This window comes from Calliopsis andreniformis, chromosome 9 (genome assembly GCF_051401765.1).
Source record: "Calliopsis andreniformis isolate RMS-2024a chromosome 9, iyCalAndr_principal, whole genome shotgun sequence".
NCBI lineage: Eukaryota > Metazoa > Arthropoda > Insecta > Hymenoptera > Andrenidae > Calliopsis > Calliopsis andreniformis.
In genome coordinates this window covers 3,777,132-3,801,188 of record NC_135070.1, presented here as the reverse complement: position 1 = coordinate 3,801,188, position 24,057 = coordinate 3,777,132, and the positions used below count along the sequence as shown (strand labels likewise).

At 37.0% G+C, this 24,057-nt stretch overlaps 1 protein-coding gene across 1 annotated transcript in view; it reads right to left on the bottom strand.

Moving 5' to 3' along the window:
- The window catches only part of Kl-2 (dynein heavy chain 2, axonemal kl-2), a 74,438-nt gene that overhangs the window by 26,295 nt on the left and 24,086 nt on the right, over window positions 1–24,057 (bottom strand). The window contains exons 15-31 of the mRNA XM_076384830.1: window positions 23,269–23,383; window positions 22,966–23,099; window positions 22,185–22,378; window positions 20,926–21,154; window positions 20,386–20,537; window positions 19,808–20,058; window positions 18,312–18,532; window positions 17,651–17,765; window positions 16,556–16,727; window positions 14,081–14,256; window positions 12,360–12,522; window positions 5,992–6,216; window positions 4,426–4,714; window positions 4,209–4,346; window positions 2,297–2,467; window positions 457–748; window positions 257–348 (exon numbers count right to left, since the gene is read on the bottom strand). Coding sequence (XP_076240945.1) covers window positions 257–348; window positions 457–748; window positions 2,297–2,467; window positions 4,209–4,346; window positions 4,426–4,714; window positions 5,992–6,216; window positions 12,360–12,522; window positions 14,081–14,256; window positions 16,556–16,727; window positions 17,651–17,765; window positions 18,312–18,532; window positions 19,808–20,058; window positions 20,386–20,537; window positions 20,926–21,154; window positions 22,185–22,378; window positions 22,966–23,099; window positions 23,269–23,383 — 3,129 coding nt within the window. The remainder of the gene's footprint in view (window positions 1–256; window positions 349–456; window positions 749–2,296; window positions 2,468–4,208; window positions 4,347–4,425; window positions 4,715–5,991; window positions 6,217–12,359; window positions 12,523–14,080; window positions 14,257–16,555; window positions 16,728–17,650; window positions 17,766–18,311; window positions 18,533–19,807; window positions 20,059–20,385; window positions 20,538–20,925; window positions 21,155–22,184; window positions 22,379–22,965; window positions 23,100–23,268; window positions 23,384–24,057) is intronic.

The window sequence follows — 24,057 nt, the reverse complement described above, 5'->3', positions numbered from 1 at the left end:
AAAAAAAATTAAAAAATAGCGTCAATCGCTCAGGCCTGTGAGTGGTTCAAACAAGAAATATATTTACATGAACATTTTTAATTCTTTTCGTTCAAAGAAGAAATGACCAAAGAGCAAAGCAGGTTTCCAAATTCCTGCCATTTACACGCTTCTAACTCCCTAAAAGGTCACTAATCTCCCCAGATGGAGGCGCATAGATCACACCGAAGTCGCCCAGATTCTTTCAAACGGCACCGCTTTCAGCCATCGGGCGCACCTTGTTATCGTCCATCACGCTGTTCATGTTCTCGATCCAGTCCGCGTCCACGGGCCCATCAAAGAGGATCCATTTCTGGTCAGGGCTATCGTCTGTCAAAAGTAACGAGATTCCCTTCTATCGTTGGCCGTTTTTTGACCAGCTGACCGTGTCAGGCCGCTGGAGGAAACAAAGAGACAGAACTGCGATGGTGGCGTTACCGGAACAGGTTTTCCGCATGATCGACGATATAACGCCGTCGTGCCATTCCCCAGTGGAAAGATTGTACTCGCCGTAAAGCTCGCCGAGGCTGAGCGCCTTCGGATTAATCGGATAGACGTGGACGGCGTTGAAGGCTGGCTTCTTGTCGTTCTTCATGCTAGTCATCGTGTTCTGCAACACCCGCCACGTGACCGTTTTCGCTGTGTTCGACTCGCCCACTATCATCGTCGAGTGTCTCGAGCTCATCGTCTCATACAGCTCGATAACTTTCGTCAGTATCAAGGGAATAGGCTGTAAACAACGTTAGCCGAGGGTGACTGAGAGCGGAAGTTCGCGCCCCCTTCCCCCCTTCCTAGATTGCGACGTTAATGGCGGCCCTGGGAGAGGCTGAAATTGAGATCCCAATTGAAATTCAGATGATTCGTGTACCCTTCGCCTTTGATCGCGGACTCATCGTTTTGAGACAATTTCGTTGATAAATGAAACTTCTCTTTTGTGTGGTGTCTTTTCATGGTCAGCACTTTGAGAATTAGAGTATTGAATAAATAATTAAAAATTTGTTTAGTAGCTCATGTCGGAGATGGACATTCCAGCTTATTTGTTTATACACTACCGTGTATAAATATTTGGACAGTTTCACATTATTATAAATCTATGAAATACTGTTTTTTATTCATATTAACTGTAGATATAGGATATCAAATGTTATTCTCTTCGGTATTTGTAAACTTTATAAAATAATCGTTTATCGTTAGATCTATGGTCAAAACTATACTACATTGGAAAGATTACTTAGAACCACGTAAAATTTATTTTGATTATACACGGTGTTTTCGAATAACATGTAAAGGCGGTCTGGAGGTGATTCCTTATGAAAAATGTAAAGATTAAAATTTTTTCATACTCGGCTTAGTTTTCGAAATAATCAAATTTGAATGTACACAATATATTATACGCACCTTCGACTAAGATACGATTCATTCAGAGACGTATAATATCTACAAGGTTTGTAAATGTTTACAAGATATTTACAACTTACTACATTCCGAAAAAAAATATAGAAAATAGATTTTTTAAATTGTTCCATCCATTATTAATTACAAAATTGCTCAAACAGATTGCCTCGTTCTCGTATGCGTAGCTGTGCCCGTATAATGACAGATGCATGAACTCTAAGTAACGTATTTTCAATTTTCAAGCTTTCAAATGCATGATTAATATGTTGTATCAATTGATCCCGACTGTGAATGCTTCACAAACACAGTAGGCATACATTGCTGAGTGAATCATGTTCTAGCTGTAAATGCATATAATACGAAGTGAATCTTCAAACTTGATTCACTCGAAAATTGAACCGAAGACGAAAAAGTTTTATTGTGTATATTTTTCTTATTTTTTTCTGGTCCATTTGTACATATTATTCAGAAACACCCGGTATACAACATTTCATACGTATATACCAATCTGATATGTTTTAAAACTATTATATTTGTGTGCAATATTATTTAAGCGACACTGCGATGTATTAATGGTTTAATAGAACCCTTGTTATTACGGGCAGAGGGAAATTCAAGCAGATGTTCGAGGTATCGCGCGGCGACGCGTGATCATTAACAATTCGCGCGGGTTTCGATAATAAACTCGATTGAATTTCACGGGGGACGACCCGCAGTGCGGATTATCGGTATTCAATATGCGCTAGCCAGGAATTTACACGGGTCGGAGTAATTTCTCAATCGATGGAGGTTTCCTATTAAAGGGCGCGCCTATAAAAAACGCGGGGTCGGTTCCCCCACCCCTGGAAAATCGCTTAACTCTGGCTTTCCCGCTGAAGATTACCTGCAGCTTCAACTTGATCGCTTCCTTGGTTATATAACTGTTAATTTCCTCGTAATCCACCGTCGGTACCTCGGCGTCTGGAAACAGATCGCTGGTGATGCCGATGAACAGAGGCAGGTCGTCTGATGTGAGTTTAGCGATGTTCATGTCCTTCATGGCGAGGATGATCACCTGTTCATGCATTCATTGTCATCGTTAATCAATTTCAATGGTTATGCAACGTCCTCGACGTTAAACGACTCTGCGAGTAAATATCAGATGGTTAGAGCTTGGGTGTCTTAAGTACGCGAGTATGATGGAAGAAAGGAGATTTTACAGTAGATGGTGAAGTTGATGCTTATTACATTTTATCGTCTCTGCTTATAGTTAGAGAGAAGTAAGTTTCTTTTAGCTATGTGAAAATTTCTTTTGCTATCATTAATACGAGGAACAATGTGTAGGATGATGCACGAAGATTATTATATTACTGATTATTCAGGCATTTTCAAAATAAGGTAAGTGACCCAAATTTCGGCAGTGCTCTCAAATTCGCCACGGATGAACAATTCATTAACTCATAATTAAAATCGAAAAATAACACCAGTGCAAGATTTGTTGAGAGGATGAACTCTGTTCTAAAGCATTTTAATCAAAAATTTGAATGTAAGACACGATATAATTGCGAAAGGGGTTCTGGATGATTTGCACGAAGCTGTCTGTTTAGTAAGACTTGTCTTATTTTGTATGCAAATTTGGTACTAGGACAGACAATACTTTCAGTTTAACTAGTAAATTTTGAAAAAGAATTTTTCTAGACCAACTTAGTAACCTTTTTCACTAGGATATGGTGAAATTGTGTACTTAAGTTGTGACTATTTTCCCAGTTGCAGCTGTTTAGTATTTTGTTCTAAACTGTGATTAAAAATGGATAATAATTTATTATAGGTATCAGATAAAACTCTACACTTTATGAAACATTCAATAATTTCTTTACATATGTGCTTAGAAACATTATACAATGTTTTAAACGATAGCATGGAGAAACTGGGATCATCTGCCTTATTTAAATGGTTCTTTAAAGTGGTTAGATACAGTTAGAAGCAATTGACACTGGACCTGATTCTATTATTCAATGTATAAAATTTAAGAAAAAGTATTGTTTATTGCATGCTGTATTCTATATAACAAAATTCTTCAGTGTCTTTCGTATTTAGTGTAGGAGGGAAAAACCTAGACCAGAGTTTCTCAACGAGGATAATATCATCCCTTAAGCTTAGAGAAAAGAAAGATACAGATGAAACATATCCTTGTTTCGACCTATTTTGATTAAACTATATGTAAACATAATGATTTGATCAGTGCATTCAATTTTACCTGACAATTTTTTGATAGATTCTCTTGTATTTATTTATTGAAGTAAGGCTGAAATTGTCAACAAACCGTCATATTGATCTTGCACAAATTGTTCTCAGAAAAAATTGCAAATATTTCCACTGTAGTTCCAACATCGAATTTTGAGGGACATGTGAAGAAAAGAAAAATGGAGTGAAGAAAAAAATAGAAATAAAAAAAAAGAAACGGGAAAGAGGGCCACAGAGATAGCCGATGTTCAGAAGACAGCCAGAAGCCAAAACAGATTGAGAAACCCTGACCTAAAGTAAAAACTATAAAACCTACAAAGTATTTTAAATTCCTCTAACTCTTCCAAACAAATTATATCTTGTTTAAACTAGATTAAGTTCTGAATTCGAGAATTTCACTAGTACTGTGTGGAAACCTAACATGATACAAGCTAAATAGTAGCACTTTGTAATAGTACCGTGTGGAAACCTAGTACGACAGTTAAATTCGAGAAACGATTCTCCAGTTCATATTACAATACAGGTCCAAATCAACTTGCTTCTAAATGTAGCCTTCATCCCTTCAATTTTACCTCCTCGTCTGGCAAATTCGGATAGAGTCTCTTCTTCCTGCCAGCATACCTCGTTAAGGTTACTATACCCCTCAAACCGAAATCATAGTGGTACTGTTTACTAAGTTGCTGCTGTGCCAAGGTGTACAGAGTGAACACCTGAAAAGTTATTTATTCTTGACGATTCATGGTTGCGAATAAAATTACGATCCATTTGTTTCATATCGACAGCGATAACCTTCCTGGCGAGAACCCGAGTGTTTTCGAATCCTTCGCCGAACAAATTGATCTCAGCGATCATGCTACTGTCCGGCACCATCATAGAGATTGGCCGGAACATGGATTTCAGATTATCAGGAAGTTCCGTACGGCCCGCGTAACCAGGATTCATCGTGATGAAGATGCCGCAGGTGTGCACCAGCAATATTTCACAGCCCTCGAACACGAATTTGGTGAGCTTCTGGGAGAGGGCGGTCAGGATCGAGAGTATCTGTTGCGCTACCACTGACAGCACCTCGATATTTATACTGGCGTTAAAAAAGGGATGTCATTTTTTATAAAGTAGTATTAAGGCAGTCCTTACAATCAGTCAACTATGCTAGTGAAATAAGAGGTCGTTACTAAACGATGAATATAAAAGTGGTATGATACTATGCAAATTATAGTAATAATTTTTAACACTATTTAGATTTATTGAAAACAATTAAATGATTGTATAAATGATTGCACTATGAAAGTAGAATATTCAGTTGTATAGGGGTCTGGAATAAGGTCATATGTTTGGTCACATACGCTCAATGATGCATCTTCTGACCTTTAGTGTCGCTAAGTACCAAAAACGTTGCCAATCTATTACTTAGATCACACTGTCTATAATTTCATGTGGTGTTAAAGTGTGTTAACTTTTATTAATAATTTCTCGTTAACTATGCGGTAAATCGATTCCATATTTTGTACAAGGGTTTCTTACAGTCCAAGTTAATTTTGCTCAAAATTTGAATAAAGTCCCGATTTTTGACGGTTAGCTAAGAACTACTTTAAAACAGTAGAAAGAGGAAATTATCTAGATTGTTTGTTGTGGTCATTTTTCCTGTAATTACTATCTTATGTATCTATGTAGCATTTATTCAAAAGCGTTTATAAATTAAACAATAGCAAGAATATTGTAATATTAAAGATAGGAACTATTTTCGTGCAGTATTACATGGATTTAGAATTTAGAATATTCTCTGAAGTACGCGTAAATCAATACTATTGACGTGAGTAATAAAATTATCTATTAACAATTATTTGATCATATATCATACTTCCTTTTATCATCGTTGACCTTTCGAAACTGCCTTCAACTCACTTTTTAAAGTAGTTTTCTTAATGAAGTATGTAATATCTTTCTAATTGATCACTCTTGTTGATATCAATTAAAAATGATTATGTTAACTATCATTTAACGAGGACTCGTACTTGTAGATTGAAACAAAATATTTTATACCTACATTAACTCGTAGTTTGCAAAATTCACAATTAATTCTGTGAATATTTTCAGAATATTTTTCATAAATTTTAATTTTCCATGTGTAAAATATCAGTGAATTACTTATGGATAATCATAAATTGAAAAGTTGTGATTTTTCTGTTTACTATTATTAATCATTTTTGATAAAGAAATAGCAGTCATTCTACCATATTATATTATTATACATACTATAATTACGTATTATTAGTATTATTTAGTATAGTATAATAGTATAGTAGTATTAGTATTATGGTATAATACTGACACTATGTAAGATAACAGTTGACTCACCGATTGAATTCATCAAAGCAACCCCATGCACCAGTCTGCGCGAGGCCAGAGAACAATCTCCCCATACTCTTGTAGTCAAGTCCCTCGGAGCAGTTTACCACGATCACGTTGAATCCTAGGGCTTTCCCGAGATCCTTCACGGTTTCCGTTTTCCCAGTGCCGGCTGGTCCCTTAGGGCTGCCTCCTCGGTACAAATGAAGAGCCGTGGTCAGTGTGATGTAACACCTGTCGTCGAAAATAACCAAGCATTTACCATATATATCTCTTTCGAGACATGTAGATTATTGGGATCTATGCAATTATTTCATAGTCATGTTACTTCTTGGAAAATATTGCAAAATAATAATTTAACATATTCACTGTTCCATGAATCATATTTAATGCATAATTTATGGTAATTCACATTATTCTAGGGAGTTCAATAGTATGTAAGTTAAGGAAGTATTCTAATACTTATCTGTATATTAATTTAGAATTTGTAAAATTCTAAATTGAATTAGTAAATTTCTTAAGAAAAAATAAATCGAAAATGAAAAACACAATTTATTTAAATTAGGCTTCGACTTTGAGAAAATCAATTTTGAAGAGGTAGAATGTAAGCACTTCACTTTTAGGGAATGACTTGATGGATCTTAGTACATAGTTTGTTTCCATGCTTCCTATAAAATGTATGAATGCAAGGCAAAGAATATATTAAATAAGAGAATATGTTTATTTTCTGACGATTTTACTTTACCATTTTAACATAAGTACGATCAGAAAGAAATTTGTACATATTATAGACCAAGTCTAAGCTAAGATAATTTCAGTTTTCACTAAATAAAATCTGAACTGCTTAACAGTGATGGGTTCGGTCTGGCTTAGGTTTGAATAGACATTTCTGATTTCGTTTGCATAGGATGTAAACGAAACAACATATACATAGGATGTTCTACAACGGGCATCAGAAAATTTAAGAAGTGATGCTACGAAATAAGATGAAAACAAAAAATGATGAAATTGCATTCGGGGCTTAGTTTTTGATACTGAAAATACGCCCAAAGTGCGCCTGGAATATGTCTGACTGAAGACTTACCTATTCTACTAATAGTCAGGCCATGCACAGCGTTATCAGTAGAATAAGTTAAGTCAGACAGATTTGAGGAGCATTTTTGGCGTATTTGCAACAATTAATGTTTCAATCATTCTTGATTTTTTCAACATATTGGATTGTTCTTGAGTTTCATTTTATTTTAGCATATAGAGGCATTCCTTAAAATTTCTGACATCTCTCATCAAACACTGTGTATACATGAAGATCCATCAAGGCAGTATTTAAGAGTTAAGTGCATGCATACTTCGTACATTTTCAAAATCGATTTTTTCGAAACGAAAACACATTCTATCCGATTTTGTTCTTTATTATCGATTTATTTTTTCGTAGAGAATCATTTCTCGCTCAGTACGTGTAATACTAGCTATCACAATGACACTTTAATGTAATTGCGAGTATATAAAAGTATCTTTGAAAATTTGTAAAAGGAAAACTATTCGAATGATTGATCTGAACCTTCACAAATTAGTTTATACATGTCGTACTATATTGTACAATTTTTTTCATACAAAAATATTAAATAATAACTGAGCTACAGTTCACCGCGTAAGTATTAAAGAAACAGGTGCCTTTATGTTTGGCAGGAGTGTGGGGTATCCAGTGATCTGAAACGAAAAACCCGATCATATAATTATTCTACACAGCCAGAGCTACAGTATGAGCTAGGATTTTTCAAAAATAAAAAAACTTCCAAAATAGTAGCCTTTGAATAGGAAGTGTGGATTTTCTTTTGAAATTTTCTGCTCTAGCTCTGACCATGTAGATTAATTCTATGGTTGTAAGGTAAAACGACCTATGTCACATTTCCAAAAAATTCGAGTTAAGTCCTTAATTGTCATCTAGAAGACAGAATTTATATTTTTAGAAAGAGGAAAGAATATTAGAAAAATTTGTTTACCTAAAAATAAAAGTTCAAGAAGACGCAAGTCCATAAGGCAGTATTGAAGCTGAAAACTTTAAACGCTATCATCTCGAAAACATAACATGTGATTTATGTTGTTTTGTCTTGCAACCACAGAATTATATTTCCGGATTTTCTGTTTCAGATCACTGGACACACCAGAATCCTGCCAAATACTGTTACTTTTTTAATACCTACGCGACGAGCTGTGACTCTGTTATTATTTAGTATCTTTGTATGAAAAAATTGTACAGTACAGTACTTTATGTATAAATTAATGTGCAAAGCTTCAGATCAATCACTTGCAAATTTTTCCTTCTATAACATTCCAAAGATACGCTCTGTTTCTGTTCATCTATACTATCCTTGCCAAAAAGTTTTCGATTAAAACTCAACAATACGAAGTTAGTTAGAAATATCGTAGTTTTTGAAAATGTAAAATACTACCGTACCAAACCCATTTAATATTCTTGTATATTTTATATTTATACGATAGCAGTTTACATTTAAAAAATTACAATATTTTTAAATAACTTCATATTGTTGGCTATAATCGAAAACTTTTTGCCAGGGGTAGTATAACCTTCTTAACAAAACTGTAATCAAAGGTAAGTTATTAATACAGGGTGGATGGAACATCGTAGTACAACCAGCCAGGGGGTAATTCTGCGTAAAAAAATAAGGAAAAAATTTGATATTCAATTTTATCACGAGACTTGGTTTTGAGGAAATAGAATCTGAAGTTCATTATTTTCATTTTAGTCTATTACTTTACAAGTACTATTAGAGATGTCCTCTTCGTTGCTACATACGTAATTGTACTTGATGAATTAAAGGTAACTGAATGGATTGTAACGTATTATCATTTTTTAGTTTTTCAAATACTTGAAAAATTTTTTGTTTTAGCTGTGTAATGTTGCGAATCATTTCTTTGTACACTTCTTCTCTGACATGTCCTCATACGTAAAAATCTAGGAGTTTGAGGATCGCAGACCTTGGAGGCCAGTGTACCTTACCACCACGACCAATTCAGTACGAATACTTTTCATTTAAGAAATTTAAAACTGGTCCCGTGAAATGTGGGCTACCTTCAGGTTCAAAAGAAATTCTAGTTTTGATATCTAGAGATACTTCTTCTAACAATGAAGACAACATATCACGTAAAAACTCTAAATCGAATTATCTGGGTATTTCCGATAGTATCTTATCATTATCAATGTTTATAAACACAAGCACGGATAGAGACAACCGATAATGGAATACACGGCAAGTAAATCGTATTATTGCTCAATTGAGCAAATTTAAAACCCGATATTCTTGGAAACGAAGCCTCAGATGAAAAAAATGGTATACCACATGCTTTCCTTATTTCTTTAGGCAGAATAATCATATACAAGTATATAGAATTACCAAAGAACGTTCTACTCATCCTCTATAAAATACACGATACAATTAGTATTTATTTGTCCCCATTCTTGCCCTTTATAGCTCACTCCTAACAATTTGCACAGCTCTATACAGAGAGCAACCGCAGCTACATAACTCCATAAACTTCAATTCCAAGGCCATAGATCGCCTCTTTCCAGCGATATCGCCTCCAATCTTCCACCAAAACGTTCCCCCAGACCACGGACACGCCACGATCCGGCGTTTAATCCGTTTCCAACGGGGCGAGCCGCCGCGACGTCGGGAGGGCGCGACTACGAGGAATCGACGTTCTCTCGAACCCCGTGGAAAGGGGCCGTCGCGCTTCTTTCCGCAAGACAAATTCTCGGTCGGGAACAAATGTATCGGGACCGACGGCCCTGTCCATAAATTAGAGCGGCGCGGACGGTCGGGCACCCTTTTATCGCGATTAAATCGATACCATGTTAAGTATCGCCGTGGTATCCAGCGCGCCAACCGTCCCATTCGTTTCCTTTGATCTTCCCCCGCGTAAACTGCGCTCGCTCTCGAGTGCGTCCACGAGATTGTGTCGTGTCCTAACTGGCGTATATTACGGGACGCTTCTAACTCTGTACACGACACGCGGTGCTCCCTTTTGTCGGTCGAACTTGGCGTTTGCGCACCGTCGACATATTTTATGGAGCTGGGGTTTCAGACTTGCATTCGATGATGATCGATGGAGTTAGGGTTCGTTGATATTAGGGGTGTTGTTCGCTGGGAAGTGGAGATTCGTGTACGAAGACTGCCGAACCGCATAAACGGTCTATGTGCTGTGTCACTAGCCGGGGGCGAGTTTGCTGCTGCTGATTCATACCAAATGTTTGTCTACCTTTGGAGATAGCTGCCAAAAGACTTTGATCGCCCGGAAGACTTCTGAATGGACTCGGGGGTCTTTGTGCGGTTCACTGTGAGTCCAAATTGGAAGATGGAATAGGATTCATTGAGCAGCTTTGGGTTTTTAATTGTGCTGAATTGTTAATCCGTTAATGGTTGTTCGAGGGAATTCGCCTTCTTCGTACGTAATAATTGATGAAGACTGATCGAGATCATGAGAGATATCGTTCCCTCATCGGAGTTAAATTTCACGACTGTTGATTAACGTTAATTACACCTTCGCTGACTTTCCTTAAACTTCGTCACTCGACATTTCTTCGCGGGAATCGACGAAGACGGAGTTACTCGCTTCAAAGTTTCGAGGATCTCGTTGCAGACGCCGTTGATTAACGTTTATCGCGCTTTCGTGGACTCTGTCTGAGATTCATCACTTAGGCTTCCACCGTGAAACTTTCGCCGAGATTTTTGAAGCACCAGCTCCTTTCCTGTGACACTGTTGTGTCTACAAACTGTAGATTAGCGTTGATTGCGTCTTCGTTCTAGGTGAAATGACGCTCAATACCGCTTCTGCTGTCGAAATAGTTCCTTACGATGCTCTATCGGGCATAAAGTGACACAGTAATTCCTGGTGTACAGGATCGTGCTGAAGTTTCAGACAATTTGACGTAGCATTGCAGTCGTGTTCGCGTATGCTTAATTCCATTAGCAAACCAATGAAGTTAACATTTCGATAGGGTTAGAGGCAAGGGTGGGATACGCTGTAATTTCATGTGGTACTAGCAATCATCACGAGTCTGACTTAATTATCTCGCATTGCACTATTGACAGGTTCGCGAAACGTAGGCTTTCGCAGCGGCGATAGCTTTCGTACGTCACGTTGTTAGATGATGAACATCTTGTTAGTAGGATTCATCCGATTAGTTTTATCTCGTCGACCCAAATTATTCATCACTGTTTGCGGTACAAGTCACTTCTGCCTTCGTCAAGTCCAAATTCTGGAGAAGGTTCTTTTAGTCACTGTTAGTTAAAGGTTAAAATTCCCCTTGCTTAGTCGATAATTATTAGGATATTAGACTCCTTCAAATTATATGAGCCAGGTCTTGGTTAGGTTTAATACTGTATATTTACATCACATTATAACAAAGTTTTAATTTTGTAAGTGGTCATTTTTAATTTCGATGAAGCTTGGCAGGTTTGTAGAGTAGCCGAAAATATTCGACGCGAATTTTTTTTATATAGGTACAAACCCAAATTAAAGGGTTGGCAATCAAAGTTCGGCGTGGAAGCCATATTTCGCCTAGCATCTCTGAAGCCATTGGGTGTAGAAACAAATTATAAATTAGTTGATAATGTATTTTTGAGTGTCGAATCTAACGGTGTAAACAATTTTTGGGAATATCTATTTATTTAAAAAATATTATTAAAATTCGTTCTTACAAGAAATGTGGTTAAACTATGAACAGAATTATTTCCTCTACGATGTAAAAATTCAAGATTCTAAAATATTCGTATTTTGTGATTTAGCATATAGTATCCACAAGTAAATTTGTGAAAAACTTGATTAACAGTTTACCCCAAAGTGGTAAAAAATATGGCATTTTTCAGAATATTTTTGAAATAAATAGATATTATTTAAAACTATTTACACCCTTGGAGTCCACGTTCAAAGATACATAATTAACTAATGTAAAATTATTTTCTACATGCAATGGCTTCAAAGATATTAAATGATATACGAGTTCAACCCTCAATTTTGGGGGCGGTTTTCACCCCCTTGACGTGGATTTGACCCGATTATTTTTGGCTATTTTACACATCTACTAGGTTCAATCAAAATCGGAAATTATTACTTCTCTATTCACTAAAATATGTCTGTTAAATATAAAATCGGTCTCTCGTTTGAACTCCAACAATGTTATCCATTGGTAATTTAAAGAGTACATAATAATACTTATTGTTGATGTAGTAATTGTGGATTATTTTGTTTATGAGTATATAAGAGTGGAACTTCAAACTTCAGCGTATATGTAGAGTGTAAAGTTTGAAATTTTGAATTTTCACTTTCAATACTTTAAAGAAAAGTTAGAGAATTACCTATCTGTCAGAGGTGTTATTACCAGTCGTCCCGTATTCCCAAGGTACTCATACCCGTACACAAAATAGGTGTTCGTTTGCCAAACGATACAGTCATCAATGTCTTTATCCCAGTAGAATCTCAGCTGTGACAACCACTCGAACGCGGACACGTCTTTGCAGCCTGAAACAGTATCAAATTTCGAATCGATTATTTTAGATTCATGTATTTAATTTTTATTACTACTTCTAAAACTAAACAGAAAGATCTATAGGGTATTTGGCTATAAGTAGGTTAAAATTGAAGGAGTAATTCTAGACGCCAAATTAAAACGAAAATCAAAAATTAAGAAATTACGCTTAAGTTTTTGTTTGTTAATTACAAATTTTAAAAAGAGCAGAATCTATCATAACTATTAACCTAAATGGGCACTCATCTCATAACTAGAAAAGAACTCTCGATTTATGGCTTGATCTCTGCCATAAGCTTCCCTCAGACAGTGGTAGCACTCAATTTACCGACATTCAGACCACTTTTATGAAGTTTATAAGGTTATATGTTAAAATTATGTTCTCAATCGACAGTTATGGGATAAATGATGTGGGATTCATCATAGTCTTCTTGCCAAAAGGCATAGTCTTCCTCACTCCGTGGTCAAATTCTCTAAGAACGATATTCTTATTCATTAACAATACTGTCATCTCCAAACTCTCTCTTTCTCTAAACAATCCTACAGCACTCGATAGTTGAGAAATCCAATATAATCACCAGCTATCACCTATTGGCAGAACTGTTTGGCCTCATTTACTGCCTTCCTTGGCTACACTTTTTGAATCTCTAACATAAATTCGTTGAAAGGTAGAATATGTGCTTCTAAAGATGAAAAAGGAATCTGCCTTCGAAGCTCGTCGAAAAGGAGCTGTAACTAACATATAATTGAAGTATTCCCTATACAATAATACTTGCTTCGAAGTATGTCACGCGACTAGTAACGGGATCAGACCACATCGAATCATTTTGAATCTTATTTGACTGTCGAAGAAGCAGAAATTCAAAATAATTCCAAGTGGTCTCAAATTCTCTTGTCTCGAGATATGTTATACTTAATAAACGAAGATACAATCGTAATTTGGTTCTACTTAATTTTCATTTCATTTTCACGTATAGAATTTAAATTTACATTCACCTGCAGCCAAGCGACTCGTACAAAAAATGGAGCCAAGTAGCTTTTTTCGAAATTTCTATTTCCATTTAATACAATCTAGGTCAATATCAATTTCTACCTAGGTATTAGTTCCACTCACATAATTACGTTAGCGAGCAGTATATTTCCATTGTCGACAAACAGAGTCTGGCATTTGCCAGACACGTTGCAGCAGCGATTCGCAAATATAGTACCTATTCGCGTAGTTGCGTTTACCATCCTCCATGGCAAATTGTTTCCAGCGTTACAAGGATAATGCACGCTTCCTGTCCATCCTCCCGCTTATCTATTTTCGATTCGATATCGGGGGATGAATTTACGAGGGGAACGGTTGGGGCTGTGAAACGTGTTGTTCGTCGTATAACAAGGCCGGATTCCATAAAACCTATAATTTGTTGCAAGCAACTCCACGCGCGGGAAACTGGACCATCAGCAGCCGAGGAAAAGGGGTCGAAACGGGGAAGGGTCGAAAACTGACAAGGGACTGGTGGATAAGCCGACTAAATTCGAAATCGGATAGCCACTCGGGTGACTTACTCGTTCGGTACATCTTTTCGATAACGTCCCTCGCATGTATCTCGATCACGACGATGGCTTTGAACTTCAGACGGTCCAGGTGGCTCAGGTCACTCCTGATGGCTTCCGAATACTTGCTCAGCGCTTGGTTTTGCCGCTTTCGGAGCTTCTTCAGCGGTCTTCTCGAGTCCACCAACCTTTAAGCGATTGAACCCCATTTATTCGAGGAAGAAGAACAATTCTTCCTATGTCTTATATTTCTGAGAGGAATACAGTATAGGTAAGCGGAGGTACATATGAGTTAATTCGTTCGTAAGTGATGTGAGTGTAAAAATCTTATTTTGTAGTTATAGTATAAGCTTCGTGTTGTCTTCAAAAGCTATGTATAACTTACTTAATATTTATTGTAAAATTAGAGTTAAAGAAAGTTATAGTCCGTGATCATTGAAATAAAACCGTTCGATATTTGCATTAGTGAAACATTTCTTTTTATGGAATTGGCGATTCTTATTGCTCATTTTTCACGATTTGACGTTGTGTTACAATAGTTTGTCACTATTGCTACCATTAGCACAGTAAATCCTACTTTTTAAGTAGGACATTTTGTCCCTTTTTTATATTAATTTTGAGTTAATTAAGTTTTTCCACAATACAAGTCCTAACAGGGTAACGTATACAGTTGTTGATCCCCATACATTGATTGACCCTATTTTTAGAAAATTAGTAAATGTAATGGGTATTATATTTACTGCTACACAAAATTTATACACAATGAAATGTTTAAACATCATCGAAAAGAAAACTTATACAAAATAACTAAAATAAGTTTTTTTATATAATTTATAATATTTGCAACTTATATTTATTGCATAACTTGCAATATTTTCACCTTAACCCATTTGAGACATATTACACACCAGGTGTATAATGCAGTACCTAACCAAAAAGACGACTGACATTGACCCACCATGTGTGTAATATATGAACCAAAACGAAAATTTCGATACTGGGAGTTTGTCTTACAAGAACTCATTCGTCTTGAATAGGTGAATTTACTCGAGAATTACAGCGAGACTGATTCAAGCGATTGAAAGATCAACATATTTATCGCACCTGATAGTTATCTTTGAGTATTGCAGTAAGAGTTAATGCCTCGTAGTGGCTCGAAGGTAGGTAAAGGTAAGTTAATTGCTATGTACACATGGCTGTGTATTTAGGAATAAGTTTGACAGTGCAGTCCTAAGTCAATGACCACAGGCTACATATACTAGACAATCAGAAGTAGTTTTACAAAATTGGCACATAAAAGCTGATAGAAGTAATGAACGAGTGGAAAGGAATTAGAGATGGATCTTTGATTCTTTTTTCTGAATAATAAAACTCTACCTACATCTCTATTGTCCATAGTTTTACAATAATGTGCAATACAAAATACCAGCGTTTCCAAAGTCTGAGCATTTAAAACTCTAAGCATTTAAAATCATTCACACAAAACCTCTTACTTCAAAAAGTCAATAAAATACACATACACCGCTTAGAAAAAAAATGCCTACATATTTGAAATCAGTTCCATTCGAATCGCGAAAAAGAGCTAACATCACTGAATTCCTCTTTAATCATAATCACTGCACCTCTTCAGTGATCACTCGCGCACCGTCTCCACTAATCATGCAAGAGCATTGCAGAAGCTACGCTTCCTTCTCATCCCTTTAACTCTGCTCCATCCTTAACGAACTCGTTCGAATTAAAAAGGGGTAGAAAATTTTCAGCAGTCCGTGCACCGAATCCGCCAAAAAAGTCTTCGCTCCGCGAGTGTACACCCCCTCGGCCCCACGGCCGGACATTTAACCCGGTCGTTCCGCGGCCAAAGAGCATCCTGGAAATTTTAACCGACGAAGGCTCTCCAGCTCCAAAGCGCACGGGCCATTCTCCCTCAACAGCATAATCAGCCTCTTTGTCCGACACCTCTGTGCTCTTTTATTTCTTTCAGTCCGACTGGCCGTCCCCTCTGGTAACAGAGAGACGCCTCGAGCATGGCGTGCACCGTCTCCCCGTTACGCGCACGTTAGAACAGGGTCCCGGGACCGAGGGATTTTCTCCGGTTAGGTAGGGACGGATATAGACGGCCCTGGGGGTGGGTTAAATTATTCGCAGTACGGCTAGTATATGCAAACGAGGGAGGGAGGGTGCACGGTGGGTGGCGGATCGCAGCACGAGAGGTAGAATATGCAAAATTCCCCTTATTAGAGTTACCGTGTCCCTCTATCCGCGATCCCTCTCACGCTCACCTTCTCTTCGTCCCTTGCTCAGCCACCTCTGCGCGTCTTTGCCTCCGCGCGTCCCTTTCTGCCCGTCTCTGGCAGTCTTCGGCGCAGTACCATCCCTCCCCGACCACACTAGATTCAGTTTTCCCTTCGTCCCCCCTCCCAAGCGTCGAGCCACCCTCGTGTCCTCTAACTAACGTCGCTAAATTTTCGCGTACAACGCGGTACTCACTTGCAGTGCAGCAGAGTGCGGGTGCAGTCGGCCGTCCACTGGATCTGGCTAGACGTAATTCCCGGCTGGCTGGGCCACTCTTTCACCCACCTGTCGCGTTTCGACGACATTTTTCGCAGGGCGCTTCGACATTGCCTCAACACCTCGCGTAGGCTCTCCCTCATCGCGGTTTCTGCAATTGAGAGTTTTTTTTTTCGCCTCCAATTTTCTCGCTTATCTGCTCCCCTGGCCAGCCCCCGCTCCCAACCGTGGCCACTCTATTTTTGGCGTGTCACCATTTTTCCGCCGTCAAAAATCGGTGCTGAATTGTTGCCGCTAAAACCGGCGCGGAGTTGAAGAGCCCAGCGAGTGGAACACGACGGTTAATCCTTTTTCACCCACGCGCCGACGCTCGCTGACCGATTGTACGAGTTCAAATCGGATTTCCGGCATGGATGGTGCGAATGAGCCGCGTTTAAGGGGCGGCGAGGGGTTACAGTCTTTGTTGCTTTTATTTTTGGATTAGTCTTTTGCCACTTTTAGTTTCAGTAGTTGCTGTACTCAATTAGAAAGGTTCTGTTAATTTGATTCGCCAGGAATGAAAGGTCTTGCTAAATTTCTATTTTGGTGAACTTTGAAATTACTTTAGGATGGAAGTCGAGGAATGCTGATTGGGAAAGATGAGCCACTTCGTGCTGTATTATGTTTAGAAGGAATTACACGAATTTTTATTAATGTGTATTTAAGGGCAGTTACCTAGTCAGACGCGCTTAAAACACATGCAGCTTTGAGAATTTTTTAAAAAGTTGTTGAATTTTTTTAGGTAGTTTTTTTCTATACGTAGTTTTTTCTATAGTACGTTTTATGATCTTTACATATTTTTCTCAGAAAATTCTTAGAAAGATTCATAAAGACGTGCTACATATAGAAAAAAGCGTTTACCCAAAATGTTCAAGAGTCTTGAGTGGGTCTGGGTAGATATTCCCTCTTAAATATTCTAAGATTTTTGGCCTTTGAAGGGATTTTTTGCGAATAAAAAATCAATGCAGTAGGTGGTTAATTTAGAGTTGATCGGAAGGTACAAATGATGACTTAAAAACGTCCAAATTTACTTACCAATCGTGCACAGCCACTTCTCGATTTGTCCCTCGAGAAATACTGGTTGAATAAAGTCAATATGTTCCCCTTCGCTAGAGGACATTCCTGTCGCTATGTTTTTCCCAGCAAGCGACTGAAAAATCATTCAAAGACCAGTTCCAGCTGTAGTAAAACCAACAATTAATTAAAAGTATTTGTAGTTGTAAGGCAAGATGACCTACGCTACATTTTCAAAAAATTTGAGTCAAGGCCTTAATTGAAATTTAGAATATAAAAAATTTACATATACAGAAAGAAAAAAGGGAGTTAAAAGAATTTTTTTTTACTTAAAAATAAGAGTTCGTAAAATCTCAAGTCCATAAAACAGTATTGAAGCTTGATACAAAAATATGTGAGTTAAAAACTAATGCAGATAGAAAACAATGGTACACAGTCAAAATATGTGGTTTTTTCGTAACCAATAAGATGACACAAACAAAATTTGAGATATTTACGATAATGTATTTTCCACCCTAACCGAAAAAGTCGTTTTTATCCGCTAAACATGAATATCAAAAGCTAAAAGAATGATTAATATTTTTTGGTGCATTACTCATATTTGTAGTTTCATCAAAATTGGAAGATGACACTAAAGTGATGGCCCTTGTTAGGCAATTCTTTTACAACCATAGGTACATACTTTGGTGAGAGTCAGAGTCTTGATATTCTCGAACAGTTTCTTGATGTGAGGCTGTATCATTTCAGGTTTCTTGGAGTTTGCTAAGATCTCAAGCAGATCGTCATTCGAAATGAAGTAGAACCTCGGGAACACATATCGTTTGGTTTCCAGGTACTGTTCGAGGGCCCGCTGCATCACCTCGAGCTCGTCGTTGATTTTATTCAGAATCTCGAGCAGCTTCGCTGAAAGGGGAAGAGCCAGGACCGACAAAGACATTGAGTGGGACGGTGGAAAAAATGCAAATGCTTCCGGTAGACCGGATTTACATTATTTTATAGCGCGGCTACGGCACGCTGGTTGCTTTTTTCCTTTTTAGCCCCCTCCTTTGAAATGACGACGGCGACGCGCTGTACATTCCCTTCCCATTTTTCCTTTCTCATTCCACGGTGGAATTGCGCGGATATTATGGCGCGAATCCTCTCTCGAATTACAATGTATCACGTGTATCTTACTTCCATACGATCCCTTTAAACACGGCTTTTTATTTCTTTACTCTCTTGTACTGGTATTATGCTCTTCTCTAATTTATATTTTCTTATGCTTTACGTGGTTCTAACAAGGAGAAGGAAACTGGTTCATCCTCTTGCAGTTTGATACACTTTTGAGAACTTACAGAACAGAGATTCTAATAATTTTCAAGATGTAAATAATTAAAGTCGCATAGCTTTATAAATCAACTTAACTTGTACAAGTGGGAATGTTTCTCAATAAAGTGTTTTTTAATACTTTACCCACCGATAAACCCTAATGAGTCTATTAATATGTCGCTAGTAGCTAAAGTGTTAATGCTATCATAGACGAAATTATAATTGAGATTAAGCAATTCACTATACTAAGAGTTACTGCACTGCCATCCTGTAAAAGTACTAAGTCTTTCATTAAGTTCTGCGACTTTCTCATGGATGACACTAACGTACACTTTATAATACTAATAATTTGCAACGTTTGCATGTTCTTTCTCATAGATTAACTATCTTATTACAGGAAAATGTTTTAAGATTCTCAGATAGCAGAAACTAAATAATTCATTGAAGAGCTCATAACGATAACAGTGTATCAGCAGATGTATGCAAAAGATAGCCTGAATGGTTAAGACAGAAAATTCTGATGTAAGCGATAAAAACCCAGTAAGAGGCTAGTTTTTACAATAGAAGGGAGAGAAGGTAATAGAAGTTGTCGACAAATAGCATAGTTCAATTAAAAGACAATTTTTTATCCTATTGATTTTATACAAACTGTATAATAAAGTTCTCAGAATTTAATGGAGGACATAATACACCAAAATTTAAAGAGGATAAGCATTTTCATAAGCTGATTTTTTTCGAAGTTGAGTTTTGATAGTTGATTGACTATCAAAATTATTCAAAATTCAGTTTTCTAAGTTTAGCATCCTAGAGGAATCTAAGATGGCCTAAGAGTTTGATCTTCATATTTTTTGTATTTTTGAAAATACGTACGTGGATCGTGTGTAGCTGGCAAGGCCAAGCCATGAGCAGCCATTCGCGACGTTATTTGGGTCCACAGTTTCGTCAGTTTGTCGTATTGGTCAGTTTCTTTAGGAAGCTGTTTCCTGATGTCCGCCGTGGTGAATATATTGTCCATGTACATGTAACCACGTTGAATTATTAGAGTTATCTCGAGCACCTCTCCAACAGTCGACAGTGCACGTTCCCAGTAATCGACTGCCTCAGCGAACGGTTCGACGAACCTGTAACAGTCGCACGTGGGACATTAAACGTTCTCATGGTGAGTGGATTTTCAGGAAGGGAAAAGGTGATGCTTTGGAAGATTAAGAAAGTTGAGAAAAGGAGAATAAGGGATTAAGGAAATTTGGAGAAAGATAACTTAGAAATTTGCGCAAGTAAAGACTGAATTGAATAGTTTAGAAAATTCTGGAAGTTAATCAAAGGTGATCTGAAAGTTCGAGAAATCTGAGCACAGAAGCTTATGGTCCTTGGAAAGAGCTAACTTGGAGGTCTCGGACAAGTGGCTGAAGATACTATGGAAACTTTAGAAGCTTGAGAATTCGCTGTACCTTGTAGCTTTCATGGCGGATAGCTGAGCCTGATGCTCATCCAGCACGTGCATTATGTCGTCTATCGATGTGAGCTTGTATATACCTCTGTCTTTGAAGGGAACCAATAGCACTGGCATCGTGGCCCAGATATTGCTGATGGTTTGGAGACCCTGAAAGTTATCGTGAGAAATATAAATTTATAATTGTAAGGTATCTATTATCTATCTTTCTTTGATGTTAGTACTCTTCTTTCCCACAGATTTTGTATTTTTAATTATACTTTTATCAGGATTTAAATAATAAGGGGGATACATTTACAACTGTAAATTATTAAGGAAGATACATTTAAATCGCTCAATAATTAATTGATACTGAACATATTAAATCTTCAGCCCAAATAAGGGATCAGTATGGATAATCTCTAAGTCTACCAATATTCAAAGCAATTCAGATTATCCTTTGAAGTTACTCATACATGTATATGTATAATCACCGCAATCGACTGCACACACGCAATTATGGACAAATATCTATCAATGCGGAAGCAAGTTTACTTACAGATTCGATGGCTAGTTCCATCGTGGCAGAGTTCGAAATTTCCCCGATTTCCTCCGCAAAATTCTGCAGTTGCATTTCGGCGATAACGCTCAAGGTAAAGTCCTTAGATGTTTCGTCAAAATCGCGATCGGTGGTTTTTTTGACTCTCTGCCAGTGCCGCGGTCTCATGGCTGGATTTTTCAGATCTGTGATGAGCGGGAGGGTGCGTCTGAATTTGTCCACTTCCATCCTGAAACATTTGTCTTGTGTGAGTGATCAACAGGAAATATAATATTATAGAGTTGGAAACATGGTGACACGGAAAATTTTGACCTATCGGTACGGGGTCATCAACAGTACTTACGGCATCGTGGATGTATGGTGTGTTAATTGTTATTGCCTGAGAAGCGAGGCAGCAGCTGCACGAAACGATATCGTTTATGGTTTTAACTTCTCGGCAGTCGACGATTAAAATTAAATAAATTTAAACCAGCTACCCACCTCAAGCAATAGCATACTCTAGAAGAATGTACCTATTGGATATGCATCGTAAAAGTAACAACTTAAAAAAGTATGTTCTTTAGGGGAAGCAAGAAACTATTTATGAGTTTAGGAGAAAAATATTTTCTAAATACATAATATTGACATAAAGAGTAGTTTTACTTAATGAAAAGTTATCTTACTTGAATAATTAGTCTAAAAAATAGTTGTTATTTACATTAACTGATTTTCTTGTTATTACTTAAATAATTTGTGATTTATATTTAAAGAATTCTCCGAATAAATTCTACAACTTTGATGCTTAATTAGTAAACTTTTTATAACAAGTAGAGGTGCATTTACCAAATTGATTTCTAACTGTAATTAAAAAATCACATTTTTTGAGATGTCACGTTTGAAGTAGATGTGTGATATTATAAACCCAATCATCGGGTATCTTAACATTAATTGTTTTGTACTTTATATGGATGGCTAAACTACACAGTTTCGCTTAGTTGCCATTATCACAACATTCAGTATTAGCTTCATATTAAATTGTTATCTGTTGCTTAGAATGCTCTCTTAAAAGGCATCTGTTGCTAGGACATACTCTGCCCTTATTACAGAATATTCCGATAGTGGAATATGCAGATAGCAGTTGAATATTCAGATACACGAAGCTCTACTTACAATTAGTAAGAAAAACTAATATAAATTTAAATAAATAAATTTGCACAAAATATAAATTTGGGTATCTAAAAGGATAGAATAAAGTGACTAAATAATTAAATAGTAATTACCTTGCATATTCAAGGATTTCCCAGTTCTTTTCTTTCAGTTCTTTACAGAGACGGTTCAGCTTCCTAAACAAGACGTTCGCGGTATTTTCCATCTCTTCCATTTCAATGTCCCAGAAATTTTCAGTCCTGTACCTATCCCAAGCTTCATACCATTCGTTGGTGATTTGCCACACTAGTTCGATGGCTGCGAGATTCTGAAAACGAATGTTCATATCTCTATTCGACGATAACAATGTGTACAGGGTGTGCGACGACAGGTGTCAGAAATTTTAAGGGACGAATTTACACGCTAAAATAAGATGAAAATCAAGAATGACGAAAATACGTTTGAAGCCTCGTTTCAGAGTCATTAATTGGTCAGAAAACGCCTAAAAATCCGCGAAATATGTCTGACTTTGGACTTATTCTACTAGCTTTGCTTATTCTATTGACTTTACTAAGTTTGTCTTTGGACTTATTCTACTAGCTTTGTTATATTTCATTTGGGACTTATTTTACTATATCTCATTTTGCACTCATTCTTCTAGCTTTGCTATATCTAACTTGGGACTTACTCTACTGACATCATTATACCTGACCTGGCTAATGCGCGCCGACAGTAGAATAAATTCCAAATCAGACACATATTTCATGCGAATTGGAGGCGTTTTCTCAGTAATTGGTAATTCTGAAATGAAACCCTAAACATAATTTTGTCATTCTTAACTTTCATTCTACTTTGTCATGTAGAATTACCCCTTAAAATTCTTGATACTCGTTATCGAACGCCCTATACAATTACCTTTTGCAATTCTATCAATTCTTTTGAGTCTGGTTGGCTGATACCAAACATTGACAGCTGAGTTTTCAGCTGACTCTCCCGACTTTTCAGGAAATCGATATCCCTTTTCAAGTATGATATCCAAGCAAAGGCATCTAGAGCGTTGGAATGACAGTCAATTCATGGTTATAGAGTTTACAATACAAATAGTCTTCCACTGAATAGAGCAAAGTGTAATATGTATGTAATAAATGTAAAATGTAATACATTATAAATTTAAATATAGAAAATTGAACTTCAAAGAAATAGCGTGATCAATTTTACCTGGCGCGGTCCATTCGGAGGTAAAAGGACCTGTGTCAGCGAACTTGCCGACCAGAGCAGTGATCTCGTCTTTGAACATATTCGTATCATTCAGTAAAATCTTCTTAAACTCTTCCTGAAACCCATAAATCATGCTTCAGAAGCGCCACTAAAAGTTGTATGCTCAGTAAAATTATCTTCCCTCTTTAAATTAAAAATCAATCGATCAGGTTGGTTTTTAAGTAGTGTCTTAGGTAGTTATTTTTATACAAATTTTTATAAGATTAAGAACGTTCAAAGTAGCAATTTTTGAATTGTTTGCAAGGGAAATTATCATAGAAAGTGATAGTTAACATAGAGTTTGATAAGAGACGGATTAAAAATACACTATGTGGTTATACAAGATAAACGTGTGGGATATTTTTGGAGGTCAAACTGTAGACACAAAGTAACGAAGATCATGTGCATGTATGCCTGGAAATGCTTAGTTTTTTATTTGTACACTATTTTGTATCACATACAGTGCGGCGTGATATAGTCTCTTTAAGAACCACGTCCGTGCCTAGCAGGACCTTAAAGAAGATAGCATACCATGCAGACAAGTACAGTTGGTCTACACGTATAGCGTGGTAAATTGAGCCATCGAGTGGAAGTGTCGTCTAATACAAACAGATAGCAACAACAAATCGTGATTCTGCAGAACGCTGTAATTTTCATCTTCCAGAATTCACTTCACTTGTCGAGTGCCCCAAACATGTTCATTTTACTGTTTGATTCATTTTATGATCATGCTACATTTACTTTTACTTG